The sequence below is a fragment of the Ahaetulla prasina genome, chromosome 3 (assembly GCF_028640845.1).
Source record: "Ahaetulla prasina isolate Xishuangbanna chromosome 3, ASM2864084v1, whole genome shotgun sequence".
Taxonomy (NCBI): Eukaryota; Metazoa; Chordata; class Lepidosauria; order Squamata; family Colubridae; genus Ahaetulla; species Ahaetulla prasina.
In genome coordinates this window covers 140,560,190-140,586,140 of record NC_080541.1, presented here as the reverse complement: position 1 = coordinate 140,586,140, position 25,951 = coordinate 140,560,190, and the positions used below count along the sequence as shown (strand labels likewise).

The 25,951-nt window shown below is 38.8% G+C and overlaps 1 protein-coding gene across 1 annotated transcript in view; it reads right to left on the bottom strand.

The window, feature by feature from the left end:
- Window positions 1–9,092: 9,092 nt before the first annotated feature.
- The window catches only part of COL11A1 (collagen type XI alpha 1 chain), a 295,583-nt gene continuing 278,724 nt past the window's right edge, over window positions 9,093–25,951 (bottom strand). The window contains exons 64-67 of the mRNA XM_058177409.1: window positions 19,470–19,582; window positions 16,985–17,053; window positions 13,607–13,840; window positions 9,093–11,561 (exon numbers count right to left, since the gene is read on the bottom strand). Coding sequence (XP_058033392.1) covers window positions 11,415–11,561; window positions 13,607–13,840; window positions 16,985–17,053; window positions 19,470–19,582 — 563 coding nt within the window. The 3' untranslated portion in view covers window positions 9,093–11,414. The remainder of the gene's footprint in view (window positions 11,562–13,606; window positions 13,841–16,984; window positions 17,054–19,469; window positions 19,583–25,951) is intronic.

Genomic DNA, 25,951 nt, shown 5'->3' with positions numbered 1-25,951 from the left:
ACAGAGGGTCTGGGAGGGCAAAAAACGGGCCTACCAGAGGTTCCGGAAGTCCAGAAATGGGCCTGTTTCTGGCCTTTGGAGGGCCTCCGGATCCCAGAGAAAGCTGTTTTCACCCCCCCCCCCCGGAGGCTCGAAAAACGTTCCCCCCCCGTGGTGCAGGTGGCTGACTAGGCCATGCCCAGCATAGCCACACCCACCCAGCAACAGGGTAGCGAACCCATTGCTAAAGGATCTGAAGCCCACTCTTGCCTTAGACCAGTGGAATTGTTGCTCTGTATCTAAACCAGAAGCGAAAAACCTCTAGGTCTCCAGATATTGTTGAACTACAGGTCCCAGCAGCCCACAAATGAACTACACTGAGCCACAGGTCTCCTTATCTCGATCTAAAGAATTCTCAATTCCTAGGGATTTTGTGTAGCCAAAATAACCAATCTTTCTTTCAACAGCAATTTACTTTTGCATTCTGCTTTGGTCCCTACTCCATCAGGATGCAGTTCCCCAGAGACAACTTTATTTTCATTTTTACTAAAGGACCAAGGCTCTACCCATGACCTATCAATTTGGAGCGTTGCTCTAACTTGTCTAGACTGTGGCCACAGTAATTGTCAAGAGATTTGAAGTGGTAGGAGAGGGAAGAGTGGATCATTTGAGTTTGCCACTTCACTGACAAACTGAAGGCTAGTTTTGAGAGTCATTTACTGTGTGTCTTTATAGATTAGGAGAAGGAGGGGAAGGAAGAGTCCTGGGAAAGCAATTAAGCCCACTCTCTCCTTAAGTAAGCAGAAGGCAAAATGATGATAAATGTTCTATCAAGCCTGCTGTTTACAGTATACTTAGGCAAGTGATTAATTTCTCATTTTCATGTTATCTGACTACAGCTTCTCAGCACAGCTGTTTTTTGTTTTTGAAACCAGGAAAAGCTGAAGTGATTATTCTTTCTCTGCTTGATGACAGGGAGAAAATACCAGATGAATATGAGGGAGGCAGGGTTTTATCAGTCACCTGGGAATTTAATGCCTGACAATAAAAAAAAAAAGAAGGAGGGTTAGGAGGAGGAGGAGGAGGAAAGAAGAGTCTAAGCTAAAATATCAGATGGTAAAGCTGACTGAAATATGGTGCTCTGTAGATAGATCACCAATCCTAAATGTAGCGAAATATAGTGAAGGGAAACTGATCACTTAATAGGGCTTTGACCATTTTGAAAATGCGAAGGGGTTGACAAACTCAGCAAGATGGTAGAAGGAGCATTACAATGCTCATTGCTGCGTTGCAATGCATTTACGATGCATGTACATTCAAATGGGGTAGGACTTGAATCCTGATCTTTCATCCACAATTGAATCACTTTTGACCCCAGCTCCAGAGTAATTAGTGCCAGGACAGCTGATTCTGCTACGACCTACTAGTTAAAAAAAAAATGCCAAAATTTTTGTCCGAGTGAAAGTGACTGAAAGATAAGTAAGAGCCGTCGTGGCCCAGTGGTTAGAATGCAGTATTGCAGGCTAATTCTGTCAACTGCTAGCAGTTCGATCCTCACTGGCTCAAGGTTGACTCAGGCTTCCATCCTTCTGAGGTTGGTAAAATGAGGATCCAGATTGTGGGGGAAAATATACTCTGTAAATCACTTAGAGAGGGCTGTAAAGCACTGTGAAGTGGTATATACTGTAAGTCTAAGTGCTTTTGCTATTAGCTAAAGAAGTGAAAGAAGAGAGGATGAATAGAATGGGATAGAAAACAAACAGGAAAAGGTAGGGGTATTTGTGATGTCCATGGGTACAGATACTTTTATGGATGTGTATGAAAGAGAGAGGGAAATGTTGACGGATGTGTAATCATTATTCCTGTAGAAGATAGAGATGATTCAGTTCAAATTATATATTTGGACTTAAGAAAAGGTCTGACAACTCAGGGTGTCTATGGGAGGGTTAAACAAAAAAGTCAAAATGGCAGCTACAACTGCATGATCCTAGCTTTGCCCATTGTGGGCAAAATAAAAAGTAAGCCTTTAATCATATGGTCAAAATTCTAACCTGATTTTTTAAGAACCATTAGATGTCCTTGTGTACCTCACTACAAAGGTCTTCAATAAGCTTAGTAGTTCTGGAGGTTGCATCATCTCATAAATGGCCAACTGGCTTAATGACAGGAAGTAGAGGGTAGAAATAGACACAATGGTATTACTTGTAGAAATACACCAGTTGTCATGGACTTTTTGGTTGCTCTGTGCTTTTTTGTTTGTTTGTTTTGTAGCTAAAATGGAGACAATTCTTACTGTAATTCTGTAGGGCTGTGTAAAAAAAGTAAGGAAAATCACATTTTAAAAATGAAAAGCAATTTCTCTCTCTCTCTCTCTCTCTGCTAAGGAATATGTATATCTCTATAAAGGAAGAATTTAGCTTGTGAAAAATAAAAGAAGTAGGCATTTAGGTATTGCATCCCAAAAGCTGCTTCTAGGTACATTTTTAGTTCAAGTCTGGTGGGTATTTTATTTTAATGCCTAGTTTTAGCATCTCAGTTTGCAAGAATCAATCCCGCTATGTTAATTTAGGATTGTCTGTGCTATGGACAGGCTCCAAATCTGACACTGCAATGGATTTGCAAGTTCTTCAACTAGCCTATTAATTAGATCCTTCAAATTGTGTGAAAAGAGCCATGGTTTCTCCTCAACAAAATGGAAAATTATTAGATGTTTTACTATTGTTGGGAAAACCTCATACCACTCAAAAGAAGTGGTGGCAAGTTATTATTACCATAAGAGATGACTGCTCTTTTCTAAATGAAAGTCACAAGGAGAAGTTTTTGGTTCAAATGCACGATTCCATTTGTCTTTCCCAGTCTAGGTGCAAATTCAAGTCTAAGAATAACCTTATTAACTCTATGGAACTTGGACAGGCAACTTGCACACAAAATAGGAGATTCAGTGGCTGTCTGTAGTGCTGATACCTTTAAACTGAATCTAGAATAAAGCTTCAACTCAGTCTGTCTGACTTTCTGCACCAGTTTGATATACTGACTAAGGCATCAGACTAGAAACTAGGACACTGGGAGTTCTAGTCCCATCTTACGCACAATAGCATATAAACATTCTGGGACAAATCACTTTTCCCCCAGTACTAGAAAGCAAGCAAGGGGAAACCATTTCCCTAAAACCTGCCCAAGAAAACTGTGGGGATTAATCTAGGCAGTTGTCAGGAGTCAACAATGCCTCAAAAGCAAAAACACCCCAAATCTTTTGCTCTTGTGATTTTTGTGGCAGCTGGGGAGTGGGAAAATGTGTTGTGCTTTTTAAGCTGATCTTCTCGAACTAAGGAAGCAAACCTTAGGCTGGGAAGATGTAGTTATCTGGTGCCAGTCCAGCAATTACTTTTCAAATTTATACAAGTAGTCCTCAACTTACAACCAAGCCCAACTGAGCCCAAAATTGAGCCTAAAATTTATGTTGCTAAATGAGAAATTTGTTAAGTGAGTTTTGTCCCATTTTATGACCTTTCTTGCCACATTTGTTAAGTGAATCATTGCAATTGTTAAATTAGTGAGTCTGGTTTACCCATTGTCTTTGCTTGTCGAAGATGATCACATGATCCCGGAACACCGAAACTGTTGGGATTCTGCAACGGTTGTAAAATGTGAAAAATGATTATCAGTTACTTTTTTCAGTGATGTTGCAACTTTGGTCACTAAATGAACTGTGGTAAGTCAAGGACAACCTGTATTTTTTTTCAGTACCCAGGACCTCATTTCTTAAAGCGATGGAACTAAATCAGGATTACTAGAATGCATTTTAAGCCTTATCTAAATATGTAGATTTCCAGATTTTGCATTACTGGTACCTGGCAGGATTATATTAGAATCAAATTAATTAATTAACCATGAAACTAGTGAAACTAAAAGTGCTTGTGATTGGCTGGACTGTGCCCCTACTTAACAATATAGCTGCATAGTTTCTAGTTATCTTTTATTTTCTCCTTCTTCCTATTTATGCTGTAAATGTTTTGCTGCTTGTAGTAATAATCACTTCAGTTCTATGTTGTATATAAACATTTCTGTCAAGTCTCTTTAGTTTTTATAGAGTGTTCTATACTTGACATTCTGCAGCAGTTTGTAGTTTAAATTAGTAAAGTTTTTTTTCTTTCTTAAAAAATACTAATCCATCTTAGTATTGCCTCTATTTAAATTTAATGAATTGAAACCAGATCCCAAATTAGGATGTTATTTAAGCCATAGAATTTACAAACTCAAAGCAATAAATGCAAATTGGGGTATTACAAATATATTTAATAGAGTGAGTCCATTCATCTCACATTTACAGGGACTTCTTCAATTCTCAGAAGAGGGAACATCAACATAAATCCCCCTCCCGACACACACACACATACAAACAACACACACACACACACACACAGAGAGAGAGAGAGAGAGAGCAACACAATCCCTGTATGTGAGATGTTATGCATTTTTTTTTGATCTGCTGGATAAAAGAAAATCTTGTAAACCGATAATATGTGCATTTATATCATGATTTCAAATGGGCAATAAACTGTATATTAGTTCACTAGGTGTGTAAACAATGAATTCCCACCCATGAGTTTAATTTATGGAAGTTATCTGGATTTTTAATTGAAGTCACCCAATTCAGCCATTTCTTGCAGTTTCTGAGCTCCACACCTTGAAATATTTTCCAATTAATTTCAATGAAATTTGGCATTCTATATTCATAAGTAATGGATATTTGAAGAATTCTGCTCCATTAAAGATGCTTGAAGAACTGATACTCTGCACACCCCTATATAAAATATCTTCTGTTTTTCAAATTTGTACACTGGAACTCAGCTATTAATCAGAATACTGAATAATTTCAGTAAGAGATGTCAACGCTCTAATGAGGAATTTGTTTTTCTGCCAAATATTCTGAGTTTGTTTGTTTGTTTTTAAAAAAAAGCGCACCGGGGCAGGAATGCATAGCTGGACACAACGTTAAGAAAAATTTGCAAAAACAAACCTTGTTCACTGATGAAAGATGCTTCCAAGAGCTTTCCTGAGTATTGCACGAAAGAGATAAGCAAAAAAAGAAAAAAGTAGGCAGCAGGACATTTATGTAACAAAAAGAATGAGACATCTAACCAATTAGCAGTTAAGAAAAATTTCTCAAAGTAGGGGGTGGGATTTACGTTTGAAGCTGCCCAAATGACGGGTAGCTGCAATTGCTATTATTGGAAAAACTGTATACATAAAGGGTTGCTATGGGGGGTGGGGAAGTCCCCAGATTTCCTTGAAAAACAAACTGCAAAATGAACCAATTGGTTGAAACAGTTCTCTTGATCAAGGTGATGGCAAACTGTTTCATACTGTACCGTTGCTCTGACGAATGGGTTTCAAAAAAGTTACAGGCTTCAGATTTACCTCAGAGGAGGCTTTATTTTTTTTTTAATGTGAACCATAGAATGAAGTATATGAGTTAAAAACACAGTCAAGGGGCATGATTAGAAACAGACTGATTAATTTCCACTCTTCTCTTTTTTTTCTTACAAAAAGGAACTGTAAAAACAGGCTCTGGATCAGGACTACTGGGTTAGTAATAATAAAAAAAAATACATATAAAGCACCAGAACTTGAATGTAAATGCTTTCTTCTCCCTTTAATAATTTTGAAAATCTTAGTTCCATTCATTGCAAAAAGGTTAAGGATTAAGTTCCATTTGACTCTTTCAAAGTCAATTTATTTTTGACAGAGAATTTAATAAAGTCAGGGTTTCTCAAGAAGAATAACAATTCTGCTCATGGAGGAAAATGTATGCCTTTTCTTAATTGCCATTTTCACTTTCTGGCAAACAGCACAATTCAGCTGACATGGGTTTCGAGGCAATGCTTCTGCCAAAATGCAGCTAATATTAGCACTGGTATCCAGCCAGCATACTAAACTCATCCCTTATTTTCTCGCTTTATTGTATTTTATTCTTTTTTTTGAAAATAATCACTTGATTTTCATCATAGTATGAAACACAATTTAATGTTTAATTAATTTGCCTATGAGAAAAAAGCGTCGTACTGTTAAGCTCCGCTATAAATGACTTTGCTAAGGTTAAAGCGTATGAATCCAGATAACCTTGAGATGGTAGTAAAGAGTTTTTATATAACTTTGCTGCCATGTGATGGTCATTTGCATTTTGCCATCACATTTGATAACCCCTAGAGCAGGGGTCTGCAACCTTAAACACTCAAAGAGCCATTTGGACCCGTTTTCACAAAACCTGGGTGGGCGTAGCCAACTTGATGTTACTCCCACCCAGTCACATGATACCCCCAGCCACGCCTACCCAAGTTTTGTGGCTCCTGGTGTTTTCTTTTCTGTGGGAAACGGATCTCTCTCTCCCTTTCGCTCTCCTTCTCTCTCCCTCTCATCTCTCTTCTTTCTCTCTCTGTCTGTCTCTTTCTCTCTGTCTGTCTATGTCTCTCTCTTTTTCCCTGTCTCTTTCTTTTGTACCTCTCTCTCACCCTTTCTCCCTCTTCCTCTCCCTCTCCCTCTCTCTCTGTTTGTGGTTTGAGTGTTTCCTCATGAACATTTCCAAAAACTGGCAGATTTTTCTTGCTGATGTTCTTTCTTCTTCTTTGGTGTGGCTGCTGTGGCTCCCTGTCAGCTGAACCCACCATTGGCTGGCCCTGCTCCTTGCCCTCCCCTCCCAGTCACTCCTCGCCTGGGGGATGGTGGGGGATGAAGATTTGCTGCATATTCCAGAGTGGGAGCGAAGAACCCTTGTACTTGCCTCATCTCTTGCTGGGTCTCACAGGTGCTTCTTCCAGCCCTTGTTGGTGCTGTGCACACCTTGTGCTATGTCCCCTTCCCCACTTCACAGAGCAAACGCAAAGACACATGTCTCCCAGTCTTTTTATTTGCTACAGACCTGATTTTCTTCAGTTGAGGAAATACTTAGCAGTGACTGTGCAGAGGCCTGCCAAGTTCTGAGTCCGTTATCTCGTGTCCAAGATCCGTTGCCAAAACTCACTGACAAAGTCCTTTAACCCTCCAACAACCGAGCTGCAGTGCACCCTTGGTAGCTTTTTTGTCCATCACAAGGGCCACATGGCAGCTCCACCCACTTTTATATCCTATGGGGTGTGGCTCAGTGACTCAGCAATTTCTGAGCCTGCCATACCTTTTCCTCTGCTGCGCACGCTTATCTTTACGTCGCTGCCTCGGATCAATCCAGGATTAATCGTCAGCAGTTGGGACTTGAGGCATTGCCAGGGAGGAGGAGGGTCCTGGCGAGGGAGGCCTTGCTGGCTCCTCTCCCTCACTTTCCAAATTACTCTCCTCCATGGGAAGAGGCTCAAGGGCCGGAGTCACAACACATTGGTTGCTTGGGGAAATGCGTGACCTGCTCTCTGCCCTGAGACACTTGCCTAACCCGGCTGCTGCTGCTCCACATCATAATGGGCTCCAGAAGGAGGAGGGGACGTCATCTCCCCCATAGTGAAGCATGCTAAATTTAACTGTGCTGTGCAAGGGCCGGAATAGTCTGCAAGATGAGGCAAGTACAGGGGTGCTTTGCTCCTGCTCTGGAATATGGAGTTAGTCTCCATCTCCTGCTGTCACCCTTACCTTCTCAGGCAAGGGAGGGAGGGGACAGCAAGGGGTGGGGCCAGCCAGTGGCGGGTTCAGCTGACAGGGAGTCACAGCAGGGGAACAAAAAGCTGTGGGTTGCCGACATCCACCCTAGAGTCTAGACCACTGCAATATTTAATAGACAATGGATGGTAATTACAAGTTTATGCAATGAAAGTGCCAGATTTTACTATGCCATTGGCATGTTATTCTTTCACCCATTGCTAATTACCTTTGCCAAAGGCTCCCAGTCATGCCTTTATGGCACATGTATGTATGTATCAGGGGTGAAATCCAGCAGGTTCTGACAGGTTCTGGAGAACCGGTAGTGGAAATTTTGAGTAATTTGGAGAACTGGCAAATATCACCTCTGGCTGGCCCCAGAGTAGGGTGGGAATGGAGATTTTGAAATATGCTTCCCCCAGGATTGGGGAGGGAATGGGGATTTTGCAGTATCCTTCCCCTGCCATGCCCACCAAGCCACGCCCACCAAGCCATGCCACACCCACCAAGCCACACCCACAGAACCGGTAGTAAAAAAAAATTGATTTCACCACTGGTATGTATGTGTGTAACCAGATCAGCTTGTACTCAGGATAGCGTGGGTGAATGGTCATGATGATGAATAGCAGCAGTGGTGAATTAGTAGAGTGTCATAACTGCTGTGATATTGGCAGAAGTTTATTGATAACACATTAGCCCAGTTAAGGATGGTCCATTTTAAACATTTAGACTTTCAGCAACTATTCAGTGATATTGTACTAACTGATCTAGAGTTTGGATTTAAAAATTAAAGTGGCCCCCATTCTCATACTCTTTCAGTAGTCCCTGAAGATGTGGTTCTGCCAGCGGGCCAGGGGAACTAAGAGCAGGAATGGCTGGTATGAATGTGTGTGGTCACCAGGACGTAGGGTTATTTTATTATTTTTATTTTTATTTCTTTTTTATGGTGCTTTTATGTCCTTGAGTTGCCATATGCGAGTGGGCTGCAATATAAATTTTCTAAATAAATAAATTTATACAGTAAGGCAGGCGAAAACAAATGCCTCTAATCTTAATAAGTTAAGTGTGTTAAGTGTCTTGTGGAAACCCAACCTCATTGTTTTGGTTTAGGGATCAATGTTAACTGAGAAAATGCATTCATTTGGTAAGCGTATTCTGTAAAAGCAGCTATAAAGTTATTTGCATTGTTTTAAACTAGTCAAAATAACACTTTTTCCCCCTCCCTGGACTCAGGCAGACATTTGTGAACTTCATCAACAATAAACAAACCTTTCTGAAGGTGACATTTAGAAAATCAAAATTGATTTAACACGCTCCTCCTATTCCATTTATGAGGATTTTGACCTGAATATTTACAAGAGGCTTTAATCTGTATTCTATGGCTTATGTGATAGATTATCTACAGCCAGAATTTAATTGTGCTATTGACGATTTATACAACATTTCCTGTAGGATTAAAAAACAGAATGATCAGTCCATGGAGACAGGAATTGATTTTATTAATAAAATGTATATTATTTTGTCTTTCAGGTGACAGTTAACAAACTTTGGTTTTTGAAAAGGAATTCCAAACAGCAAATTGTTGACTTTGAAATTTCTTTTACACATAAAATGCTTGCATGCTTTAAAACAGCTGAAAATGAGCTAGTGGGATCAGGTATCAATTAATTTAAAACAGATTTATATAAGAAATAGTAACAAATATTTTTCAAGTCTTACATATATTATGAGAAATAAGTACAAAAGGATTTGTGTTAAATTAATGTCTATGTTTGACCACCCAGAAAAAAAAAATCCTCCAGGCCAGGAAAAAATAAGATTGCAAATTGTAACTGTTTTGAGTTTAAAAAAAAATATCTTCATAGCAATTTTCTCATAGGTTGCTTGGCAACTAGGTAGAATCACATGACCTAGACTTATTTGCCACAATACAGCAAGAAGGCTACCTGAGCAGATTTAAGTTTTTACTCTCTTGTATCTTCTGTGCTGGGAGAGCAAATAGATTCCATCGATACAAATCCAGAATCTGAGGTTATAGTGCTGCATTGACTACAGTATATCCATCATCTGCAATGTGGTTTTTTTGCTTGTTAGCCAAGAGGCCAGGATGCAAGTCCTTTCACCTGATTACCATGGCCATTCTGATAGATAGGTAGTTACACTTTTGGTACAATAAATCAGGGGTCTCTAACTTTGGCCCCTTTAAGACTTGTGGACTTCAACACCCAGAATTCCTCAGCAAAGCTGGCTGAGGAATTCTGGGAGTTGAAGTCCACAAGTCTTAAAGTGGCCAAGGTTGGAGACCCCTGCAATAAATGGCAGTACTTGACATATTTTAAATCTGAAAGCCCTGTTCTTTTCTTCTTCTTTTTTTCCTTGGGCATCAGAATATGTCTGAAGAGGGGGGAAATATATCTTGATTGGGGGCAAGAGTCTTTGTTCTGAAGTTTCAGAAGTAAACAATGACACTGATAGAATAAAAACTAGACAGTGTGACAAATACACACACTGCTCATATATAATTTAGCTACACCTAGCAAACGTTCCAGAAAGATCACTGGAGTAAGCACAGTTCATAAATAATTGTGCAGAATCTACTTTTAATATCCAGATAAAAAATAATAATTTGGAGAGTTTCAATTAGTCATTAATTATAGACTAGTTAGTTCTATTACTGGAATTAATTCATTATACTCAAGGGCCCCTTATGACATTACAGGAAAAGATCTGGCAGCCAGAAACAAGGTATGCTTTGTTCCTAAGCTGTGGAAATATTGGAAGATGCATCCATAGATATAATATCCAATGCTGCTACTTTTCTGCATATCAGCATTTACTCCAATGCTGAAGGCAACGCCTTTAGTGGGGAATGAACCACAGAAATGGTCTCTTTCCATCTGGCTCACAACTTTGCATATTGTCAGAATACAGTACTAAGAACCTGCACTAGAGCTACAGGGACTTTCCTCACATCTTTTGCACATTTAATTTAACAGGACACATTTTTTTTCCCATGCCAACGTGAAAAATAACCACCACCAAAACGCAACTTGCTTAATGTCTTGAAATGAGGTATGGTGTTCCGTGGGAGTATCTCAATGGGCCCTTGAGGCCCCTCTTGGAATTATTGCGAGATAGTCCTTGCAGGAAAAGGATGCTTGCTGCTCCTTCGTTTCCAGTTCTGCCTGGACCTGAGGTTTTGTCACTGACTTCAAATAACGTTAACTCTAGAGATCAATATATACAAAGAGGGTACATTATAATATTACTAATCAGAAAAATATGGAGTGGGACTTCATTGGAAATTGCAGCTTTATTTTTCATAATACATACACGGTACTGAAATGTAATTTTGAAATTAGGATAAGGTTAACAGCCAGTTGCAATTCAGGGACGCATGCAAATTTTAGAAACAGACACTGGACAGCACTGTACTGTACATAGAATAATTACAGTTTATTAAACATATCTTCTTAGCACCTCTCATGTTGTAAAAAAAAAAGGAGCACCATTCAATTTTACAGCACCAAAAAATAATAATAAAAGGGAACATAGGTGGGTGAAGAAGGATAGGACATTCATAAGATGAACTTGCCTGTCGGTGACACAGGGTCATTCATCATTTGCCAAATAAATTTAAGTCATGTGATTCTGCTCCAAAAAGGGCAGTGGGTGTTTTCTAAAGACCTACGTATTTGGTGAAACACATCATCTATTCCATTCTTATTTAAAACTTACACATGGCACAAATGAATTGGTATGGTGACACCTAGCACATTTTTCTTCTTGAAAATTTGCTCTTTGCTCTAAACTTAACCAAGGAAACAGACTGGACCCACTTCAAAACCAAACTTCTGATTTTGATCACCAAAGTCATTAATCATCACATCGAAGATAGGCAGTTGGTCAATTTTGGGAGTACTGATTTCCATAACAGTCTTTGCATAGCCTTTTCTTGACTGTAAAACAAAATAACATTCAATTAATATATTAGTTTCTGCAGTAAAGATCAAAAAGTTCTTAGATGGACTGTGTTTATCTAAGGAGGTGGTTGTGAAGCCAATGAGACTACAGCAATGGTTGAATTTAAAGACGGAGTTAAGAATGTTGGAAGTATCACAAGTCTACCTAATAAGCAGTTGGGAAATTTTTTGACTGAATTATTTCTTATGCATTTAAACCGAAATGGCAGTTTGCATCTTGACTGGATTTCCAAAAAGTAGCAACATAACAAAGTACTTTAGAGAACAATCAGGTGAATATAATTATCTATATTTATCATCACTCATTCACTTGTCAGGGTAGTAATGAGGGTTAGATAAAGTGTCAAAAATCATAATATAGGGAATAATGTGCTGAAGACATGTCACTTCTAGTCCAAGTCTGAATTAGCTTTTGAGGAATGAGGAAGGGGGTGCTGTTGAATAAAGAAAAAAAAATGCCAACGGTGGTTGGAACAAAAGAAAGGGAAAAGGACCATGACTTGTTTAAATGAAAATTAATTAACATAATTACAGAATGACAGAATCATGAGTGGAAAGATCTTAAAGCACTTTTAGTCCAATTCCTACCCAGGGCGGACAAATTACTCTCATGGTTGATTAACGTTTACTTGAAAAACCTGCTGTGATAGAACATCCACAACTCCAGCAGCCAGGATGTTCCACTGCTTAATACCTCTCACAAGCTCCAAATCCTTCACCATTTCTGTTGCTCTTCTCTGCACCCTCTCCCAGTTTCTCAGCCTTCTTGTGTTGCAGGTCTAGAATTGGTGTTCTAGATATAATCTGATCAGTGGCGCACAATGTGGGACTATCAGTTTTGATTATCTCAACACTATATCTCCAGTGATCCAGCTCAAGACTATTGGTTCAGTAATTCCATGAATGCATTGCCTCTTTTGGTAGCTATATCACCCTCCTGGCTCTTGCTTACTTTGTGGTCTGCAAGATTCCGAGATCCTTCTCAGAAGTACTAGTACGTATACTAGGGGCCATCTATCTTGTATCTGTGGGTCTGCTTTTTTCCTACCTTACATTTCTCACTACAGATCCAAATTCAATGTTTGGATGTTAAATAAGCAGTTCCAAGACAGAAATGAAACTATGTAATACAGTGTAGATTGTAATGAGTTAGTATTTGAAAAACGTCTAAGACATTATTTAATATCATTCTATAACTACCAGATTCCAGTGCCAATTCAAACAGCAGCTCACTGGAAATGAATGAATATATATATATATTCATTTATATATATATATATATATTCATTTATATACATATATATATTCATTCAAACAAATATATATATATATATATATATATATACAGTGTTTCCCCAAAAATAAGCCCTCCCCAAAAATATTTAAACCCATGCACAGCTGGTCCCCGCCATTTCCTCTGGTTAGGGTTAGGGAGACAGAGCTGGAAATCAGGTAAGATGGCAAAAGGATCCCTGTCTTGCTCCATGCGCCCCAAAATACCTCCCCAAAAATAAGGCCAAGCACTTATTTCAGGGTTCAAAAATATAAAACAGGGTCTTATTTTCGGGGAAACATGGTATTTTAACCTAGACAGTTTGTTGCTGCTTTTATTTCTATTTTCCGTTTTAGACACTTGTTATATTAAAGTGTGCAAAGGGATCTTTCATTTGCAATATTACTGTTATTCATTTTTTGCAGTACATGATAAAGTACAAATGTTTTCCATTTGCTATCTCCAATCTTTTTCCTCTAGTGACTTCCCTTGTCAATGCATTTACAGAAGCCCGCTGTCTGATTGTTTTTGTCTTTTATTTGCCTTACATTACGGATTATATTTCCCCCACCCCCCTCTTCTACTGGGTTATTCTTTAAACAGACCGATGCTGCGAAGAACAAGGTACAAAAATGAAAGAATATGTTTAGAAAGAAACAGATGTGGGCAAGAGAGGTATTAAGCTGAGTTCATTTGAATACGAAGTTCACCTAAAGCTGGAAGAAAAATGTCCAAGGCTTATACTTACTGCACAGCCGTCATGAAGCACTTTGATGTACGGATTGTTGTCATAAGACATCTCTTCATCGTTTGACCCTAAGAACCTCAATGCTTTGTCATAGCTGTCAGAAGAGACGTCATGCCAGGCTACTGACTGATGACAGTTGTAAGTGAAGTTTTGTCGAGCAGATGCACTTAGCAGTTTAAGGAATGTCATTTGGACCATGCTAATAGAATTGCCTTCAGCATCCACATAAGAAAGCTAAGGAGGTTTAAAAAAAAAAAGGCAGGTTCGTAAACAGCTATATATAAACTTGCTCTTCAAAGTACAAAACAAGATAATATGCAACAGCAAAACATATTAACCGGCCCCTTATAAATCAGCTGACATAAGCCTGTTTGTTGTCCCATTAAGAATGCAGTTAGGCAATGAATCAATAAAGATATTTCCTTTAAGCAAAGCTATATGATTATGTACCCAATCTGTCTGTTATTATCAGAAGCTGAAAACCATTGCAAGCAATATGTGATAACCTTGTCCAGACAGCATTCTCCCAAGGACACAGTTTTCATTCTTAGTTAAATCCATTGTTTCCTTGAGATATCTCTCCTTTCCCACATGAAGGAGGCCACTCCCAAACTTTCTTCTGTCAAAGGTCTATACAGGCATATTCGGAGAACTGAATAGTTTATAGTAAAGGTAAAGGTTCCCTTCGCACCTAGGTGCTAGTCATTTCCGACTCTAGGGAGTGGTGCTCATCTCCGTTTCAAAGCCGAAAAGCCAGCGTTGTCCGAAGACATCTCCCTGGTCATGTGGCCGGCATGACTCTATGCCAAAGGCGCACGGAATGGTGGTCCCTATTTTTCAATTTGCATTTTTTACGTGCTTTCAAACTGCTAGGTTGGCAGAAGCTGAGAAAAGTAACGGGAGCTCATCCCGTTACACGGCACTTAGGGATTCGAACCACTGAACTGTAGACCTTTCAATCGACAAGCTCAGCATCTTAACCACGGAGCCATCATGTCCCTTGAATACCTTATACTTTATAATAAAGATAATTAGATTTTCTGAGTATGGAAGAGCCCTATATAATTCATTACTTAATGAACAGAATGAATAAAAGTGCACTTACCTATTTCTACATTATAGGATCAGAATCTCCGATCTAAATAAGTCTCTAAACTGAGGCAAATCAACCAGCAGTATATACGATATGTGGCGTGACCCAGAGATTAGTATGCAGTCTAGTTCTAGGTAGTCCTTGACTTATGACTGATCACTTAGCGATCATCCAAAGTTACAATGGACTTACCTTGGGGCTACTTAGGACCTAGATTGGAAGTTTGGATGATCAAGGCCTAGCCCTGCAATCACATGACCAAATTTCAGGCACTCGACAATATGACTGCATTTATGGCCATTTGCAGTGTTTTTCGGTCACATGAGTGCATTTTACAATAGTTTAGCTGTCAACCAGCATTTACTTTTGGGGTTTTTTTGGGGGAAAAAAAACATCAGTAGCAAACCACTGGTTCGCTTAAGAACCATGGTATTTGAGGGTAGATCTTAATGCCTTATTTTACCTCACCAAAAGAGTCGGACGTCAATGCCTTTTTTTTTTTCCCCTTGTTTTTCCCACTATCCCCTTCCCTTTTCCCTTTTCAAATTTCCCTAATATTTGCTTTTGTACGTCATATTATAAATTAATAAAACGATGAATAAAAAAAAAAAGAACCATGGCATTTGCTTAAGGATTCCTGCCAAAAAAAGGTTATAAAATTTATCCGTAATGACTCGTTTTTATGACTGTCACAAATTACAATTGATGGGCAGGCTCCATTTCTATCATATGTCGAGGACTTACGGTGAAGTAAGTATCGCTAGAAAAGAGCACAAAGGCAGTCAGCTGTATAATTAATTTCAGAATATTGTATTAAAGGATCCAGCAGAGGACAGACAAAACAATGTTTTTCATTTATCATGGCTCTTGAAAAACACCCTCAGTGGATGAAGAGTTACTTTGGATGCAGGCTTTACAGTGACCTAACTTAAGATCTGATGATAAAAAATATGTTTCTTCAAGTTAAGTCACTAAAGCAATGTGACAATGTTCACCTATAAATTGACCCCTTCAGAAAGGTATATGAGAAAGTCTTCAAAGGATCAGCCCATTCTAACATATATGCTCATGTTGAAGATTTAAGTGAGAGATGGAGTGGAATTCTTTTTGAGTCATATCTGAGTCACTTTCCTAAATTTGCCAGCATTACTTTTTGCTCAGATTAAAGATAAAAGTTGATAGATTAGGAAAAACCAACTGCTAAAAATTGGATATTTATTATCACAAACATCTGCAGAAATTGGATGGTGCAGATTAACACTGAAAACAAATTAACCAGCAAATGGTACCTGCTTTCCTACTCAAGCCAAAGTGTACAGTATCCAAAGGCAACTCAATTATTTTGATACATGAAAATCTTACAAGCATATATTCCCATCTGCAAAAATATAATAACTAAATTAAAAAACAAAAACAAATTTACACTCTTTTCTGAGATCTAAAGTTTTCTGTTTGAGGCAATAAATTCACTATAGCCAACAGAAAATCAGATGGACTAGAAACATGAAATTTTATTTCTAGTCTAAATGCAGGTCCTTCTTTAAAATCTTAACACATGGAAAAAGGTAATACATTTTGGACAAGTTAGCCGTCACACAAAATGTTTTCGAAAGGCAGAAAAGAGGAATTCCCAGCCTTTATTCCTGTAATGTAAAATGCAGCCTCTCTCTCTCTGAACATCTGATCCTTTGTCTAACTTCTCATGGCCCTCTGACAGAGGTAATTTCAAAGTGCTACATTTTATGTTATCTCTCACAGAAAGGAAGGAAGATATTGATGCTCATTTTGTTATGCTCCCACCCACTAGTTGCTTTATTTTTACTTTCTATATGCTCCCAGTGGATAAGTTATTTGTTATTTTGATTTGACTAGAATTCAAAATTAAATTTTGAATTGACTAGAATTAAAACCGGACTAGAAAACTTGACTAGAAAATATTTGTCTGCTCCTACAAATCAGTGGTAACTAAATAATAAATGCAAGAAAGAAAAAAGTAAAAAAAAATCAATTTACATATTCCCAGTTTGTTTCCTGTAACATATTTTGTCTTACCTGAGAATTCGGAATCCTTTATTCAGAAAATTACAGACCTATTTCTGCCCCTGAAGATGCAGGATGCCTAGAGTATCTTTATGCTGAAGCTCCCCACAAAAGTCACTACTTACATGCAACACTTTGTGTGTTGCAAAAAAAACCAACAACACTTTGTTTCAGGATAACTTTAGAGGAATTGTGCCTTTAGATTAGTATGCTAATTCTAAAGTAAAAAAGAAAGGGTAATTTACCAGTTTGCCTCTCTTAAATTCACTAAACCAGGTTCCTGGATTTTCTTTTGGCCACGATGAAATCCTAAACTGTGAGGGAGGAAAGAAATCATGAGTGTTAATTATGTCGGCAAGAAATGAGCGGGAATTAGCCAAGTTTTACATAAACACTGTTAAATTAATCTCTTTAAAAAATGAAAAGAAAAAAAAATAGCTTGGGCTTTCTGCCTAGTTTTAATTATATTTAGTTGTGCAGAAAAAAATTGTATCAAGTTCTCAGATAACATATTAAATAACTAAATACATTAATTGGATTGTTCCCGCAGATCTGTGGGAAAAGGATTGTGCTTGCAGTCTTTGGCACTGGGTGAGCCCAGATGGTGTTTTACTCTCTTCAAATACTACATTTTGGTATTCTGTCAGTTGTATCTTCTTGTGAGGCAGAGGAATGGACCATTAACAATGAGCAGAGATGAAGAGATGTCTTTAAAGACCTTTCTATATCTGCACGTTCAGTGTCTGAAAGGGAAACTTTCAGACTTTTTGCAAATTCTTAAGACTTATACATTTGCTCCTGGTTTGTGGATGCTGATAGCTGCTCTGACTTATTTGACAAGATTTATGTAGGTAATCCTCATTTTGGCAACCATTCAAAGTTACCACAGACCAATGGTGGGATTCAACATTTTTTTACTATCAGTTTTTGGCATGGCTTGGTGGGCATGGTAGGGGAAAGATACTGTAAAATCTTCATTCCCATCCCACTCCAGGGGAAGATTACTGAAAAATCCCCATTTCCTCCCAATCAGCTGGGACTTGGGAGGCAGACAATAGATGGGGGCAGGGCCAGTCAAAGGTAATATTTAGCAGTTCTCCGAACTACTCAACATTTCCACTACCGGTTCTCCAGAACTGGTCAGAACGTGATGAATACCACCTCTGCTGCAGATCTCCAAAAGTTACTTACAAGCCAGTTCTGGAGTTTCAATGGCTGGCCTCTACCCCCACGGTCACATGACTGCATTTCAGTTGCTTGGCAACTGGGCTACCTTTATGGCTGATTGAAGGGTTACATGGTCATATGACCATGATTTATGACGTTGTATATTTTTTTGTTTTTTCAGGTGATTTTTTTGCAAAAAAACACTCATACAAATACATTGGCATAGCGTTCACTTAATGACCATGGTGCTTGCTTAATGATTGCTGCAAAACAAGTCAGAAGATCAGTTCCAATCATGTGGGTGCCTTGACTTATGACCATCATGTTTTATGATGAAAATTCTGGGCTTCATTATGGTAATAAGTCAGGAACTACCTGCACCCTGCTCCAAGTGTAATGCGCTCCCAGAAGCAGCAACGTTTGATTTGATAATAGTCTATTCCAAACATGAGAACCCATGCTAGAACAAACAAAAGATTTATATAAGTCTAGTTACTTGTTTAAAAAAATATTATGGCTGGAATAACCTCACTATGATGATCAATTAACCAAAAAAATGCAATTTGGCACTATAATAACACTAGGTAAATGGATCTACCCTTCCTAACAAATATGTGTAGCAGAACTTAGATCTTTAACTGACATAATTCTTGGTCCAACCAAGCATGGAAATGTATTTCAAATGTTTACATTAAGAAAAATAAGGTTTGAATATATACATTTATCTGGTTGCTTTCTTGAAATGGCACAGTTAATCAAGCCAGATAAGAAAGGTACCTGATAAGAAGGGTATGAAAAGATAAGACAAATAACTTTACGAAGTATTTTTTCTTCCAAAATTTATACCAAGTGCTAACACAAAATTAAAATACAGCTGCAGAAGTAACAACTAATGGTGATTTTGTCACTAGTCTCTGACATTTATATTCTTGCTTTCATTGCTAAAATTAATTTAATACACTTAACTGTGATTTAATGCTTTTTTCTAATACAAAATATGCTGAATGCTAATTATATACTTGAAAATTCTTTTGTCCATATACAAATGGTCCTGAACTTATGACCATAATTGAGCCTGGAATTATGGTTATTAAACGGGTTGTTTTACTGGTTGTTAAATGGGTCATCCCATGACTGATCTAATTTTGACTTTTTTTTGCAGTGGTCAGTAAGCAACCATTGTGATTATTAAGTAAACTTGTTGTCTACAATGGATGGATTTTTTTGCTGGAAAACAGAATGCTAATTTCCAGCCTCCCCCCCCCAAAAAAAGTAATAGATTGCAGTCACATGACTGGGATGTCTGTTGTGACTTAAAAAGTAGCTGCAGAATTGTATCATGGCTATGAAAAAATGACCCTAGTAATAGGCACAAACTATTATCCACAAGTCATAGGCATTAGGCAAAGGCCTGGAAAGATTCAGATCTTCCCTCAATTCAGTTTTGTACTGGAATTTAAAAAAGGTTCATTCACAAAAAAGCAAAATGTCTTTGTTTGTTTGTTTTAGCCATTATCTTGCTCCAAGCAAAAAATATTTGCAAGAAGTACTGTTGGTACTTACTCCCTCTGATTTCTTATCTGGATAGATGCAAGTTTCCCCATCAGCTGTGAAGTTACAATATACTTTGAAAGAGTCCCCTGTACACCCCTGGTTAGGATCAATCCAATACTCTCCTATTAAAAAAATAAAATAAAAAGCAATCTCATTCATTTGATCGATTCCAAGGCTTAATTACTGATTAAATGAGCTGTTTTAAGGATAACCTTTACACCATATTATTGTGAAAATTGTCTTGTTTCAGAAATGTTAATGTTTTGCAGAACTATACATTAAGAGCCCAATAGGAATATCAAAATGAACAAACATAGTAATAAGCAGCACTTAATTTTAGACATACCAGGTTTATAACCAGAAGATAAATCTGAATTTTTCTTTACTTAATCCATATCAATTATCGTATTTTTTGGAGTATAAGACGCACCAGAGTATAAGACAGACCTTTTTGGGGAGGAAAATAAGAAAAAAGCTGATTGGCAAGTGGATTGGCCTCCCGAAATATCCTAATCAGCTGTTTCCAGAGGTGAATTTTAGCAACAGGTTCCTTGGTTGTGAGCTCTGAGTCTTGCTTTTTTTTTTGCTTTTTTTTTTCTGTCTCTGAAACTCAGTTTCGGAAAAACTTTTTTCTAACTCTGAAAGACTTTGAAACAGAGCTTCAGAAAAAAAAGCTTCTGAAGCTGTATTTGGGGGCTTTTTTTCTGAAGCTCTGTCTGAGGCTTCTTTTCTGAAGCTCCGTTTGGGGCTTTTTTTCTGACGCTCCATTTCTGATGCTTTTTTCAGCCTCTGAAACCTCCATTTGAGAAGCTGGGCGGGGCTACATTCGGAGTATAAGAAACACCCAGATTTTCACCCTCTTTTTTGGGGGAAAAAGATGCGTCTTATACTCCTAAAAATACGGTATATGATAGTGCAGTGGCAATGTAGAAGACCATTATTATTTCAAGGTGGTCAGTGACACACTTCGATTTCTCCTTCATATTAAGAAAAGTCTAGAAGTTTAGAGTTCATTTTGAGCTAAACTGCTTGGTGGTTTTACTCGTTTACTGAGTAAAGAAGAAGGGGGAGCTTCTACACAAAGCCTATCACTGGGTGCTGTGAAAACTGGCTGTCCTTTGGGTATCTCTGCTGTTGTTATTAAGGAGCTCCTGGCAACCTGTAAACGATTTGGGTATCATCTTGCTTGGTATGTTTCTTTTTTTAATGTTTTGCTTTTAAATCTGTTTTCTTGAGCTAATAATAAAGCTTAAAATCCCTTTATTTTAAGCTTAGGAGTGTTCATTGAATCCAAAAGAACCAACTGACCTGGGCATCTGATCACTGACCTTGGCAAAACAGACCTAGTGAAAGAATACTGGGCACAAAAATAATATGTGCATAACATATGAGAAACAAGAAATGATATCCACATTTAAACATTTACTTCAGTTCCCTTAATGATCCCCTTCAATGTGGAAAAAGAAAAGACAGCAAGTAAATTTCTCTAATTTTGACATTGGAAATAAATAGTCATATTATTTCTTTAACCAGAACTGACATCACCACAGAAAAAAAATGTACTAGCTGTTTCATTGAATGTCTGAGACAGACTCTTACCCCTCGGCAGCGTCTCCATGTGTGAGGAGCTGTGCTCTCCTCCAGCACTCCTGGGGCAACTTGCCTCCCCGACAGTGGCTCCTCCTCCCTCTCCTCCTGGCTGGAAGCGACAGCATGAGAACTGCTGCCGCCCCCTCTCCCCTCATGGTGGCAGGAGCAGCAGGCGGGGTGGCTGGCCACCCAGCCAGCCAACGCTGCCCCATTGCCCTGTGTGCCCAAGGTGGCCAGGTGCTCCGGACCGTGGATGCATGTCGGTGCCACGGGCTGGAAGGCTGGCGCCATGCAAGAAGCCCACTTGGGCAGGGAAAGAGGGAAGTCCAGGCCACCCATCCTGGCTGGCAGCTCTGTTCCCCTTGTGCTTCCAGCACGCTGGCCATCTGGTCTTCAGGTGCACGGGCGTGCCGAAACTAGAAGAACAGCTGCCCAGCGTGCCTGTGCCCACCAGGAAGATGATCTTCCAGTTCCAACGGGTGATGGCTTGCATGCCATCACCCGTTGTGATGTGCACAACGGGAAGATGATCTTCTAGACCAACGGGTGATGGCTCGCATGCCATAGGTTCACCATCACAATTCTAGTGTCCAACTTTCAAAGTCCCATGCTATGATATATTTTTTTTAATTTTTTTTTTTTAATTCCCACAGGAAGCTTTTTATAATTAATTTCCAAACTCTTATTTCAAATCCAACTGGACCTTAAGTCCGTTGTAATATTTCACAAACAATGTTCTAATTGTTTTGCTAAAAAAATAATAAATAAGTCCTTAAACTTATATTCACGATTTCTTTCATTAAGAATTAAAAGGAATTCACTGAGTACTGTAAAGTTGTCGATCCAAAGATTCCAAGTAATAAGAAACAGTTAACAAGCAATTTCCAAAAGTGATCCAATGTCCATAAAAGCACCAACTGCAGTTTGAGCAAAGATGGCTTTAATTCATCTCTCAGAGCTCTAACTCCATTGAAGACTGCTGTCTTGAAGTCTCTTCAGAAGAAGTAACCACTTGGAGCACTTGTGGGCAAACTCAAGCCGCCTCCTTGGCCAGAGAGGAATTATGAAGAACTAGTCTACTTGCTAGCTTTTAAGTCTGCCAAGATCATTAGTTCCACTTTTATAGAGCTGTTTTCAGTTTACCAATTCTTCCCTGGAAGTCCTTAACTAATATGATACTGTTCTGCCAAATCCCACCTGCTTTTTTTGTCCTGATTTCAAGCCAGCAATACAAAACAGTATGCGGAACATGACAGTGATTTACCGAGAGCAGATAAGATAGTCCTTTATAAAAAGCTGCCAATTGTTGAAGTGATGCTTCACTTATTTCAGCAGAGGCAAATATATGACTGATAATACACATACATAGTTTTCCAGGCCTAACCCAAGAGACACCGAGAGGGAGGTAGGCTTTCTTTTTTGATCCACCAAAGCGTACAAAAAGAGGATATACATCTGGAAAAGCTTAATATGATATGAAGGCTAGGGCTCACAGGGCAGCCAATTTACATTCCAACTCCAATGAAAGAAAAGAAGAGACATTTGGCAGGTCATTCAGAAGAGAGTCCCTAGTCATGGCAGAATACCAGTTTGCATTGATAGTTTGTATAAACCATAGAGCTCAGAATATATAGCACAGATGCTCTCAGAAGACCAGGAGTACTACTTTGAAAGTCAGTAATTGTAAATTTGAGGCAGCTACAACTTCAAAAAATGTCCTCACCAATGGAGACAACACCATCAATCACTGAGTGATTAAAGAAAAAACCTTGTTCAGTTTCAAAATTAACTTTACTCAGTGTCAGCCTCCACAACACAACTTAGCTGTGAATTCACACACACCCATATCAAGTAGATTTATGTGATAGTTAAGCTGTCCTGGTAGATTCAAGTGTGTTAAATTCATCCCAAGATAGGCATTTTCTTGTCTATTCCCCAACTCTATGCAGAGAGTTATGTACTGTATATACCCAAAAGCTTCTTTCCTAATAAAGGCAGTGGTGGGATTCAAGTAATTTAACAACCGGTTCTCTGCCCTAATGATTTCTTCCAACAACCAGTTTGCCAAACTGCTCAGAAAGTTAACAACCGGTTCTCCCGAAGTGGTGCGAACTGGCTGAACCCCACCACTGAATAAAGTATTTGTGAGCAGCCACATCTGCCTTTGGAGTGAAAATATATGAAAGGGCAGATCTGTAGGTGATGGAAGAGAATGTTGGTGTTGTGCTTCTGCTGGGTGGACTGGAAGTATTGAGTGTTTCAAGGAACAATTGGAGTGTGGATACTTGTGTGTAAAAAAAAGAGAAATCTGCAACTGATAATCCTGTAGAAAGAAGCAAGAATCTACAGAGTGGACTTGCAGGCGGAAAAGATTGTGATATTTGGAAAGACCTGACTGAGTGTTGTGGTCTGCCAGCAGCCTGCAGACCTGGCAGCGGAGTCAGACAGTGAGGAGGCTGGGGAGGACAATGGGCCAGTCCTGGAGTCAGGGGAAGGCCTGGACGAGGGCTCTGCATTGGAGGCAGAGATGGGGCCAGGGCCATCTGGGAATGATGCAAGGACTCCGGAGCCTCCAGAGGCGGACAGCAGAGTGCACGCATACAAAGAGCTGCCAGAAGGCAAGAACAGCTGAAGAAAAAAGGACAACTCAGGAGTAAGGCCAGAAGATAATTGGCCACTCTCAAAAGGCTTAAAAGAGCAGCAACAAGCCGTTGGGTTCTTTGTAGAAAAGCAACATTGATTCCATTGCTTCTTGTCAGCGTCTCTTGAACTTTGTGGGATTTTTGCCAAGAAAAGCTTTTGGCAGGTTGCCAAAAACATCAAAGGTTGGTGATAAGACCAAAGGACTGGTTATTAAGAATTTTGTTTTGGACGAAGCTGAGAATGAATTAATTCTCAGCTGTTTTAATAAAATAAGTTTGTTGAGGACTGAATTGTGTTTAGTAATCACTACTTGGGCCTTGGTCACAACACTGAGAAACTTGACCAAGGTGATGACTTTCCAAAAGACTCAGAAATATTTCTGCCCAGTCCCGTCTTTGTTTTATGTCTAGGCTAAAAGCCAGCCCAGAAAGGAAATTACTGAGAGCAGTTCTCAAATGGAGCAACTATTATCAAGGATCTGATAAGAAACACCTGTGTGACCAAAGAAGAGAATAAGTAAGACAGTTCAGAAACTAAAAAAGCTCTGTATGGAAGTGTATGATGACCACAATGTACAATAGAGATAAGCAGAAGTTATTTCCTTGAAAGGTACTGTAACAATAAAAAATCACTTTGGTTTGGAGACAAACAGTGTCTCTGTACTATATGGGGAAAGTTTTCACATATTCAACAGCTTATTTAATTGCTAGGAAGTAGGGAGATATACAAACTAGCTACATTCTCTGGCTATCAAAGGTTTTCTCTGGCTAAGAGAAAGAAATATGGAAGTGAGATGAACCATTTAAGTTTGGTCTATAATTCAAGTGAGCCAAAGAGGCAAACCACATTAGATTGGTCATAAGACAAGAATAATAAACTTATCTAATGCCCCAAAGTTTAAACCCTGAGCTTTTTACCTTCTGCTTTTTTCAGATCCTGGATACTTGCCAGTTTGCTTGGTGGTCTGTGTGGCTCAGAAGTTTACATAAGAATCACCTCTAGCCTGCCTCACCAGGTTCGGCTTGTTTTACGGGGTGTGTGAAAGTCAACAATTGTCATCCTGTCCATAGAAGGCAGAAAGCACAGCTGGATATGCCCTTATGGATGAGTGATACATATGGTGATTTCAGCAACTAAAGGAACTGAAAACATACTCAATACTGCAGATAGTACATTGTACTAAAACAGAATCTGTGCATAAATATAATTTCTTGTTGTAAGGCAACCCAGCAAATGGGTGTCTTGTACCCTTGTTTACTTTCTCCTTCTCAAAGAAGAACTAGAGGTTCCAATATGTCACACTGTTGATTACTAGACTTCTGATGAATCTTGCCTTTCTGGAGATTGGATCTGTCCACTAAAAGGAGACACTGATTGCTTTTGAAAACAAGAGCGATGTTGATGCAGGAAAGATACAGTTAGGTATGTACTTGGCAGTATTTGTCTGTTATTTGGATGGGCAGAACACTAGACAAGGAAATGAAGGGGGAAAAAACAGTACTCAACATCCCTCCCTGTTTTTTTGTTTTTTTTTAATAATCATCCTGGAAATGCAGATATACAAATAGGCTTGTGGATTGGCAGGCTGGTGGAGAAGCTTGCACAGAGACCCATTACACCCAGTTAGCAATCCTGTTTGTGAACTGGTATCATATGAAGCTGTGTGTTATATTTGTTTACTTCCATTATTCTCAAGTTAATTCTCAGTGGGAACTGAAACAGAACTGAATCACACCTGCTAAAGCTTGTATAATCTATTTTTTTAAGGAAGTATGTGGCTGAGAGGCTGGAGAAAGCTTACAAGGATCCTCATTTCGGTTCCAGGGAGGGAGGGAACAGGGATATTGATATACAATAGCTCACATCCATTTCTGTGGTATAATTTAAAAGAACTATCTCCAGTTTACAACCTAATAATACTGTGCCAAAAACGACAGTACCAGTCTGTCTGTCTGTGTCCAGCCAGCCAGCCATCCTCCTACCTCTATCTATCTATCTATCTATCTATCTATCTATCTATCTATCTATCTATCTATCTATCTATCTATCTATCTATCTATCTATCTGCACTTAGAATCTGCCTGACTCCCAAACAGTGGTTGGTGGCTTACATTTTTAAAAATAAGCTTTTCATTAAATGAAAAGGAAAAGAAGTGTATATATCCATAGAAAACAAACCCAAGTCATTAAAAAAAGAAAAACAACAGAATTTGGCCATTATTTTAATCCCAAACCTGGGAAACAAGACAGCTTTTCAA